Source organism: Monopterus albus, unplaced genomic scaffold (assembly GCF_001952655.1).
Source record: "Monopterus albus unplaced genomic scaffold, M_albus_1.0 scaffold131.1, whole genome shotgun sequence".
NCBI lineage: Eukaryota > Metazoa > Chordata > Actinopteri > Synbranchiformes > Synbranchidae > Monopterus > Monopterus albus.
In genome coordinates this window covers 1,166,978-1,178,302 of record NW_018128011.1, presented here as the reverse complement: position 1 = coordinate 1,178,302, position 11,325 = coordinate 1,166,978, and the positions used below count along the sequence as shown (strand labels likewise).

The 11,325-nt window shown below is 36.7% G+C and overlaps 1 protein-coding gene across 1 annotated transcript in view; it reads left to right on the top strand.

The window, feature by feature from the left end:
* Window positions 1-11,325, top strand: part of doc2a (double C2-like domains, alpha) — a 57,076-nt gene that overhangs the window by 26,723 nt on the left and 19,028 nt on the right. Inside the window, exons 6-7 of the mRNA XM_020613238.1 lie at window positions 5,821-5,947; window positions 7,055-7,114. Of these exons, the coding sequence (XP_020468894.1) occupies window positions 5,821-5,947; window positions 7,055-7,114 (187 nt within the window). The remainder of the gene's footprint in view (window positions 1-5,820; window positions 5,948-7,054; window positions 7,115-11,325) is intronic.

Below are 11,325 nucleotides of genomic sequence, written 5' to 3'. Positions count from 1 at the left end.
TTTTATTTAACACTGATTGCAGTTACAGTCATTAACCAAGCGCTGGAACATCCTGACATTCAAGTATGAAGCTCAGTTGTCATTTTTGATTAATTTAACTGCCAGAGCAGAAACCTGCCACATTAATAGCACTGAACTCATACTTAATTTAAGACCAGAATTTATGAGTTGTCGTGATCTTTTTACTATCTTTCTCCCTGTTCCCTGTGTAAACCCCCACCACAAATATCCATCTGTTTACCTGGAAGCACAACATAAAAGTGTCTGTGAAATGTGCTCTTTGTTTAATTGAAGGCCGGTGTGGCTGCAGCCAGGAAGGATTCAACAGGAGCTAAATACGTGTCACTGTGTTTCCCATTCTTTAATCATGAATTAATGAATGCACAAGGCTGAGTCTGTTTTTGTCTGTGTGTGTGCTTGGTTAATGGCTAGAGGAGTATACATAATTAAAGGAAATGTGAATGAGAAGACCAGAAAGCCATTAATTAAAAAGCTCAGGAGCAAACATTTAATCTCAGGTAAACCTGTAACAAAGTTAGCGTGTAATTGTGAACAAACCTCAAAGGGAAATCTAAAAAATGTGTGTGTGTGTTAGGCTACAAGTATCATTTATCTCTGGGAAGGATGTTAATTAGCAGGTTTTTCCTGAAGTGATCATCTTTTGAATCCAGAATCTGCCCATTCAGAAATGCTCCCTACAGGGATCCTCCCTGTAGTAAAGCTTTTCTGTGTCAAACACTTACTTCTTCTAGGCATGAAAAATTGGCTATAAAATGTTTGTTACTTTACAAAGAAGAGCAGCCTTTGAGCTTGTGTATGTTGCAAAGAATTTTAATGGTGATTGGAGAAAAACTCCATTTGTGACTTTGGTGGATTTTTTTTTTTTTGTCAGTTTCATCTCATCCAAAGAAAGGGTGGTGTATGTTGTACATTGATAGACATTTCTCAACAACCTCTCATCAATATGACTGATTCAGTTTAATTAATACTATACTTTTAAAAAGAAAATCAATCTCCTATAAGTTATGTTCAAACCGCACCTGGGATTTTATAACTCTGTCCTTCTTTGTGTCTGTTGATTTGACCAAGGGCGTAGGATTGGTCTCAACATTGGTAGAGACACAACATCCTCCCCTGCTTGAGCCTATCCCTAACTACCCTCCCTTCCATTCCCAGTATTTACATTAAGATATACTGTATATTTATGATTTGGGACTCATTTATTTTTAGAGCAATGTTAAACATGAGTGAACAGGATCTTATGAAATCAACTTGTCCTGATGTAAGACTTTTTTCAAAATAAACTCCAGAGCATAGATTGAATATCCTGAGAATCCTCTCTATAATTCCAAACTATAATTCATAATTAGAGGCTCACCTGGAACACTGGTGATGCACCTGTTCCCTCGTCAGCCTGTTCTGTTTCTTTTGTCTGATGCTGTTTCCTACATACAAGATAATTCATTAACTGTGACATTTTCAGGTTTATGGCCTGGAATTTGACTCATAATTTGATATTGGCATGTCAGCCTGTTTACTCCTGTAGATACCAGAAAACAGGGTTAGCTTGCTAACTGACATTAGCTAGCATGGTTAATTAACATGAGTTGACATTTTCCACAGTGTACACACTGAAAAAAAAGGATTTGTTGGATTTACTTCATTGTAATGTACATCGGTCCCACACAATGATAATGTGTAAAACCAACATAATTTTCTTTAGGGGTTAACTTGTTTGAATTATGTTAACAGAGGAAATATGAATGAATTGCGTTGCATATGCTAGCATAATCTGTGTAAATCCAAAGACCCGGTGAGTCCTTTTTTTCTGTGCACTTTATGTTATGTAGGTAGTGGGTTTTCAATTTAATTAGAACCACAACAAGTAGTCAATTAATTGATTGATTCATTAGTCTATTAAGCAACAGTCAAATATTTGCTGTTTCTAGGTTCTTAAATATGAGGATTAAAGATTTTCTTTGTCATTGGCCCCCCTGACTTTGGTGCGCTGAGCTAGATTTCAGGGATCTCTGGAATTAGACTTTTTCACTCCTCTTCAACTAGTGTGAGCAAAGACATTTTATGGTTTATACTAAGGGTACTGTGTGTGCCTTTCTATTTTTGTGAGAAGTAAGAACGTTTCCGTTTCTTGTTCTGTTAAATGGGTGTTTGAGGGTTGGTTTTAGGGGTAGGGATAAGTAGGTAAAGGTTAACTGGCAGGGTGTGGAAATATATTATGTCAAAATAGAAAGCTGTGGATTGCAGCTTGGCTGGCTCCTGCCCTTAAGTCAAGATGTATATCTCATTCTGATTTGGTTCATAAATAATACAAATTCATTTTGGATGAATTCCAGAGGTCAACTTCAAATTCAACACACACATACATGTGCACACACACTCACTCACACCCACACATGCTTCAGACATTATGAGTGATTTTATTTAACCAAAATGTTGTATATACAGTACATTTTCCCAGCTGTTTGATAGTCCTTGCACCTCACAATATGGCTCTGCTGCTCTCTGTCTTTGTCAGTGTTGCCACATTGTTTACCTCCACATTAAATATGCTGTTTGTATTTGCTTTAATCCAAACTCCTGGCTGTCTTGTCACAGTATTAATATGTCCTCCTCTGGTGAACTGCAGCACAGTTATTGGCCCTACACTTGCTCTACAAACAGAATGGAGCTACTTCCCCTTTGATCTGATTTGGGAAGTTGAAAAGGAGATTTTTCTTTTCATTTGGATTAAGCTGTGCTGTATGAAGGTTGCTGTTGCTTTGTTTTCATGCCATTCAGTCTGTCAATTCAGGTCAACATCAGTGAGCGGTAAAGACAAGCCTGCCTCAGATTCACCAGACAGAAGCCGACACTGCTCACACGCAAACATTTAGACTGCTATGCTTGTGAGAACCCTCACTGATACAGAGGAATACTTAACTTTTCTCTTTCCATATGCAGTTTTATTAAAACACCCACACATAGCTCTCATCCTTCAAAATTTCTTCACTCCCTTAAAATGTCCCCACATTCCAAAAGACAGTTCCAAAAAAATAGCATCTATTAGGGCTGTGTGGATCGATCCTGTAACATCAATAACTCCCATCCCAATGTTTCCTGTTCTAGGATCGATTCCCATATTAAAACATCAATACCTTAACTAAGCTGTATATTTTATCTTCAAAAGAGAAACGGTAGACAATACCTACCCTATCCAGGACAGTCTACCTGGTTGATAGAAACTACTCGTCCTTCTGCCTGTCATAGTCATAGTCAACTATACTACATGGCTCTATAAATGCGAGAATCACTGTAAAATAAAAAAAACTTTTAGTCTGTAGTCTCTCAGCAACAGAAATAGATAGATAGATAGATAGATAGATAGATAGATAGATAGATAGATAGATAGATAGATAGATAGATAATCTTTATTGTCATTGTAACATGTACAATGAAAATTTAAAGTGACCTCCAGTTGGTACGGCAATTAAAAAAACAAAAAAACATAAACTATAAAATAAAAACATAACTGCTAAAAAAAAACCCAAAATAAACAACAGACCCCTCACACACAGGCATATTATACAGCAGCATTGAGTGTGGTAACGGCTGTTGGGTAAAAACTATTCTTGAATCTAGTGGTCCTTGATTTGATTACCCTGAACAGCAGCAGTTCAAAGAGTGAACATCCAGGGTGGGAAGTGTTCTTAATGATGGTCTGAGCTTTTTTGAGGCAGCGGGAACTGTGTAGTTCTTCCAGAGTGAGGAGAGGGCAGCCGATAATCTTCTGAGCAGATGTCATATGTGGTTGCTCTGTGGAGGGACATAAACAGCAACCAAGGTGGCATGTGAAGGGTTTTTATATGTATAAATGTAGTGTGGATGTAGTCCCAAATCCAACAGTTCAGTATCTTGGTTACAGCATGTGACATAGTATGTGAGCAGGGTGGCACCATCTGTTATTAATAAAAGTGGCAAGCCCTTCTAGATACACCTTAAATCTACTCCATCAGTCTCTGTTGTCTGCACCCATCTTTTTCCCTAGTGTCTTGTACAAAATTTTGGCATCAGTATTGGTATTGGTGTATGCGATACCAGCTGGGATTTTACTGTGTATTGGATCAGAAAGGAAATAAACTGTATTGCACATCACCAGCATTTATAAATGTTATTTCTCATTTATATTCTTGGTATTGAAAATCTCATTGGTTTCTTTAAATATCCAAAAAAATTCTTTCGTTACATTTATATCTTTCAACTGTTCTCACTTTTCAAAAAAGCTGATGTAATTCTCCCGTTTTGCAAAAATAGCTAAAAACCACCTTTTAAGAATCTTCTCACTGTCTCTGTCTTCACTTCCCAAAATACACCAACACTGTATACTGTGTAAGGTGTTCTTATTTTACAAAAATGTTCTCAACGTCCATAAATTACACTACTTTCCAAAAAAGAGATCTCACCTTTAAAAACATTATTTTTCACAATTATTACCCTCTCCACAAATGTCATCACAGACCAAAATTGTCCACACATTTCAAAAAATCCTCCTGTTTAAAAAAAAACCTCCTCACTTCCCAAAGCCTACTCACTATGTTTAAACCCAAATGGCTCTTTACAGAGTACTACAATGACACACCATACTGTGCAACACTGATTCTAAAAACTTTCTTTCCTTACAGTTGTATTCCTCAAGCTCTCCTTGCCCAATTAAGCACAAATATGTTTGGCTGACCTGTGATCACAGCTCAGCCAGATCCATTAATATTCACTATATCTCCTTGGCTCTGTGGAGGTACAGTATGTGAAGGTTAGAGGAGGAGACGTGTGCCAGGACTCTACACTTTAGCACTTTATAACTGGCAACTTCTACAGTTTGATCTCCATCACACCGATGTCTTTGCTTAAGAGCTGCAGCAGCAGTAGGAGGAGGGTTTCCTTCACCACCTATAGCTCCTGATCAAGGTGTTTTAGTCATTGCTGGAAATCTCAACTGGTGTCTTTTAAGTTAAATTTCCAGGTAGAGGTCTGTACAGAGATTCAGGGTTTTTTCCTGCCTTGAAATTCTGTCTCTTGTCTCAGGAAAAATAGGACTTTATTTGTGATAATCACACAGGTGATCAACAGTGTGTGGTTCTTTCACAGTCAGAGGGTTTTGATCTGATAAACACTGATAATAACTGTTACTTGCTTTTGAAATATCAAAGATTCACATGGTCCTATTATATGTGGCTTTAAAAGCTCTGACATGTTTGAAATCCATGTGATGTTTTCAAATATAAAATTGTCTTCTACTAATAAAATGTACTTTTATTTTCAAGGTTTCTTCACAGTCAGTGCAACATTTTCTCACCTTCATAAGCTGAATGTGTCGCGAGTCGTAGTCTGTAGACATCACTTCTCATTTCCAAAATAATGGACTCATGTTGTATTTTTTAAATGGCTTTAATCAAACACAAATTTAAATAGCTAAATCAAGACAAATCCTCCTAGTAGATCAGTGCTATGATGAAGTGATTAGTCAATTAGACATTTTTTAGAAATAAATACCAAATATTCTCCAGCTCCTGTTTCTCAACTGTGCTCATGGGGTACTAAAATGAATATCTTGGGGGTTTCTGCTGTTAATCCGAAGAGATGAGGGGTTTGGAAGACATGACACTGGGCTTTAGATACTTCTGACTCTGAAAATGGTTATTTGGGGGATTTCAGGAGATTTTGTGGGCCAGGGTAAATACTTCACTCTGTTGCCCTTTAGACACATTGGGAAATCTAACCTTAATGTGTTTCATACTGATCTTTCATCTGTTTCCTCTCCTCCAGGTTGTCTGTGTGTGACGAGGACAAGTTGACTCATAATGAATTAATCGGGGAGTCCCGGGTGCCTCTGAAACGTGTAAAACCCAATCAGAGGAAACATTTCCACACCTGTTTGGAGCATCCGCCCCCGGTAACACACGTTGCTGTTTATATCACATATGTAGTTTTCCTTCCCAACACAATGGCAGTTCTCCTGACACATTTCTGAAAAACTATAAAAAAAGGTTAAACTGGCAGTAGTAAGTAACTTTAAGGTGAAAAACAACCTCATTATTATTGTAAATATATACATGGCATAATGTTACTACTTGCAGCTAATCGTAGGTTAGCATTATTATTACTAATTATACATCATTGTTAAAATATTTAGAGCCTACCTAAATATCAAGGTTACAAGTTACACATCATTTTTGTTGTTACAGAGCTTAAACTTCAGTAATGATATCACAGTTGTAGCTACATGACACCATTATTATTATTGTAGAATCATTACACTGTACTGGGGTCATTTACTCATTCATAAAAAAGACCTTAATTTTATTCCTTAACACCCCTTTAAATTAGCTACAATTATATAAATGTACAGTATAATATGTGCAGGAATAAGTAACTTTAAGATGTTAACAAACATTTACAGTATTAGTTTTGTAAAAGACCACGAGGAAACCTAAATATCACTTAGTACAGTTCTGTCTTGAGAAATTTGCACTTCAGTGAAGTCCTTCAAATACTCCTCCACAGTACACAGTGGAGTCAACCGTTATAAAATGCAACATGTAGTCACTTTTTTCTGTTTTCAAAAGCAGCTCAACACAGAAAGGAAAAAGAAGCACCCTCACTACTATGGAAATAATAACATCAAGGACACAAGATCTGTCTGGTGGTATTTAATTATGAAACTTTGATGAAAGGGCTCAGTGCATACAGATCTTTCCAGGCAAAGAGCCAAAATTATATATAATTTTGCTATCGAGAATGTAGACACAACTGCATGTTCTTGTGCGCAGAATGCTGAGGCCTGCATACACTCTGCTATATACTGATATCAGGTCACCAGACAGGCAGTAACATGCAGCAGGAGCACACAGCCTACACAAAAATGTAAACTCATTTCTTTGTCTGCTGTGGAGTTTGGACAAAACATGAAAAGCATGTTTCAGGTATTATTGCGCTTGATTCATACATAATTTGGTAAAAATTCCATCTCTCTGTCTCTTTTTTGTTTTCTTTCACCCAGCTCCCCTCTCCTACTGCCATGGGTGAAGCCCTTCGAGGAATATCCTGTTACTTAAGAGAGGTAGGAATCCATTCATGTATCTGTCTATAAGTGCAGGCTGAGAGAATTAAAACAGCCCTAATGAGCACTGTTGTTACGGCAAACAGTCTCAACTACATGAATCCTAATGAATTTAGGAATTCTTTTCCTTGATGTGCTGAGCAGAAACTGAATGGGACTCACAGTCTGAGACAGTGTTAAGAAGGATTATCCCTGGTGGTACCTGGTGAGACCAAGAGCCGAGATGTATTAAAAGGGTAAGCTGCTCTTAAGATTAGTTGGGTTTCTGTCATACCGCTATTTTTACATTAATTGAAATAGAAAAAGCAAGAGGAAGTATAATCTGCCTGTCAATCAGCTGAGGACCTGAGGGTGAAACCTCTTCAGCTTTTAACGATATTTGATGACAAGTGGAATCAAAATATGTCTGAACAAGTGGCTCCCCTTCAACATCATCGACCACTTGAACACATGAGGAGCCAAGCTTTCATTCAAATGGTGTTTGGAAAATCATTGTTTGGAAGTGGAAACACTTAATGCCGGCCTTACACTTAACTTTTTAAGTGATTTTGTATCACAGACAAATTTCCAGTTTTGGATTAAAATCATGAGAGTCTTGCGATAGCCGTGTTGCGCTCAAGGCATCTCAATCGTTTGGTGATGTTCCGATAAAATCAAACATGTTTAATTTACTCTTGACTCATGCAGAGAGTGATGTGAACATCATAAACAACCAATAGGTGAGCTGCCAAACAGGAAGCAGCATAGCGGGCACAGAAACAATGGTAAATACATAAAATATCTATGAGTAAATATGATGGAGACTCCAGGTTCTATTGGACCTTTACAAAGAAGGAGAAACTGGTGGAGTTGTTTTTGGGAAGTAGTCTCCAGAGAAATCTAGTTGCAAATAGTGACCCTGCAAGATCCCCAGTCTTTGCAACATCATAGTCTATGACTAAAAACTCTGTGACTAATGACACGTTGTCATGACACAAGTCTGAGGACCAGAAACCAGCAGGGTCCAACTCAGATTCAAAGGATAGGTTAGGAATTTTTCAAATTAGTCTCATAACAACACTGACATGTCCATATCTGCACAAGAATAGGCATTAGTCACTGCAATGTTTCTTTCTCTCTACACTGGTCCTGAAGGTTTCCACACTGAACATGACTATGCTGTAAAAAATGTGATAAAATACACAGCCCTCATTCTGTGCAAAAATAGACTGTCTGGAGTTCAAATACAGCTTCAGATGTCCCACTAAGCTAGTTCCAGTCAGTATATTTCAAGGTTACAGTTTATTTAAGACAGATTTGGTTTCCCAGGATAGTAGCTCATTGCTGAGCTGTGGCCTGACTTCCTGCTGTAAGTCAGCAATGCTCAGCCTCTTTGGTGCTTTTTGCATCTGTGGCATAACCAGGGAAGGTCATTCATTAGAGTAGACACCCCATGACGGTGAAATAATTTTGCGGGGGGTGGGGGCTTAGCCATGCTAATTCATGGAACAGGCCATACAATGTCACAACAGCTAGGGCTTAATGTGACGTAATGTATTCTAGATGTGTGCAATATATGATTAAAATACAGATCTAGTGATATTGAAACATTTTTGTCCCATGTGCAGACTCAGACCAATAATAAATGCAACCTACTAACAAGTTTTGTGTGTATCCAAAGCCTAATATATCTTATTCCTTTGTGTCACAGAGCTACACTGTTGTCTAAAAACTGTTAAAAGCACATCAGTGACCACACCGTTGTACTGGGTGACATGTTCCTTCACCACCATGAACACACTCACTGTAGATTATTTTGACTCAGTTCAACATACACCGTGCTGTTGCAGAATTGCAGTTTTTCAAGTTTTCACTGCATTTACCAACATGAATCGTGTAAGTAAGCACAGTGAGAGCTGGGTTAATTTGAATACCCTGCCACTTAGAATCTGTTGAATATCTGCTATCTGCATATGGACCAAGAGGAAAGTGGAAGTTCACAGCAACCAAACTTTAATATGGTTGTGGAACTTAAACATACAGTATATCAGACCTTCAGTCAAGTAATCTTCTGCCAGTCAAATTGACTTTTATTTTATTGTAATTAAAGAATGGTTTGACCTGAAAGCCTTTCTGACAGATGAAGTCAGAAAGTACTGAAAGCTAAACTAACATGTTATTGGTTTGGGCCTGAGCATGAGATTTGTTGGCGTTAAAAACCAATATCACTACCATGATCCTTTAATTAAAAGTGAAACAACAAACATTCATCATCTGCTGGGAAAGCTATGTATATTTTGGTCATTAACTGAAAAGATTCACAAAATCTGAGCATGAGATTTGTTGGCGTTAAAAACCAATATGGTTTCTGTTTTCCTTGAAAAATACGACAAAATCAAAACCAGAACTCAATAAAAACTGGAATTTATGAAGACAATCCTAATTGGAAACAATATAACAAAATTGTACTTACTGTGCAGTCACACAGCTGAACTTGTGTTTCTTTTCTTGTTTGTATGTGGGGTTTCTGTAAAACAGAAAGGAAAACTGGAGCTTTTTCAAAATTAATAAAAAAGATGAAATCAAAAGTAAGATCAGGGTCAGAGAGCATGAATCCAGGCAAGAGAGACATCTGGGTAAATGAGAAATAACTCTTCAAAAAGAACAGTGAGTGATAGTGGGAGGAGAAAGAGAGTCCGACAGAGTGTGTGTGATTGAAGATGGAATGACAGATGACAACTCACCCAGATGAGAATGAGTCCAGACAGTCTGCAGGGAACAGAAAATAACATGGAAGAGGACCTTTTCCTGTCCCGAGTCGTTTGGAGATAAGTAAACAATCTGAACAGACACTCTCCATGAACATAAGGTTACGTCACATAGCTGAGGTTTGTTCAAACATTTAGGTCTTAAAACTTCCTAAGTTACAAGATACTTTCTGTCTGAGTGAAATACAGAGAAACATAAGTAAAAACATGCACAGAACAGTAAGAAAAGTAGCAAACATATGAGTTTGGATTTGAATATTTCAGTAAAACTGATGACGCATTATTGAACTGGTGAAACAAGGAGAACACCCTGGCTGAGAAAAAGAATTATATAAAAAGAAACCTGGAAATAGACTCATAAAATAGCATGAGAAAAAATGTTTACTCTAATACTTGTAATAAACAAGTGAAAACAATCTGTCAGCTTCTATACATCAGAATGAGATAAACATAACTGAGCAAACAGACATTTAAGTGTCAGCAGCATAAGGTACTATACTAGAAGATAGTATAGCTCGTACTTACAGTAATTTTATTGTAATTGAGCATCTGCACTTTTCAAAATGAAGCACTGGAAAACAAAACTCAGAGGCAGTGCATACGAAATGTTACTACAAACTGTATTAAAGTAAAATATCACAAATATGAAATAATAAAAATTAGCGCTGTCAGTGGATTCAAATATTTAATCACGAATAATCGCATTATTGTCCATTGTTGGCTTGAGATTAATCACATATTAATCACACTTTTTAAAATGTATTCTAAACAGTGGTGGAAAGTTAATTTACTCACGTACTGTACCTAAGAACAATTTCGAGGTATTTGTGCTTTAGTTGAGTATTTTCATTTTCTGTTATTTCATACTTTGACTTTTTTATATTTTAGGGGTAAATATTGTACATTTTACTCTACTACACTTATTGTATAACTTTAGCTACTAGTTACTTTTCATAAATAGATTAATAAAAATGTGATATAATATAACTACCTCACTGATCTATGGTGGAAAATTCACAAGCTACCCAGCAGTGATTCAAATTAAATTCATATAAGCTAGTTAAAACTAGCTCCCCCTTTACCAGCTGTAACATTAAATAATTATAATACAATAATATGATATACAGGAATATGAAATGTTGCCTTTCTGTATAATGAGTACTTTTACTTTTAATACTTTAAGTATATTTTGATGCTAATACTTTTGTACTTTTACTTAAGTAACATTTTGAATGCGGACGTTTACTTGTAACAGAGTATTTTTACACTGTTCTATCGCTACTTTTATTAAGTAAAGGATCTAAGTACTTCTTCCACCACTGAATGGCATTAAAAGGAATTTGCATTAACTTTGACAGCCCTAATTGAAATACATTTAAAATTAAATGAACATTTTTTTAATAAAAGGAAATTGCACTCACTGTAAGAGAATGGAGCTGGGTGACACGTGGAACGGATTATAGC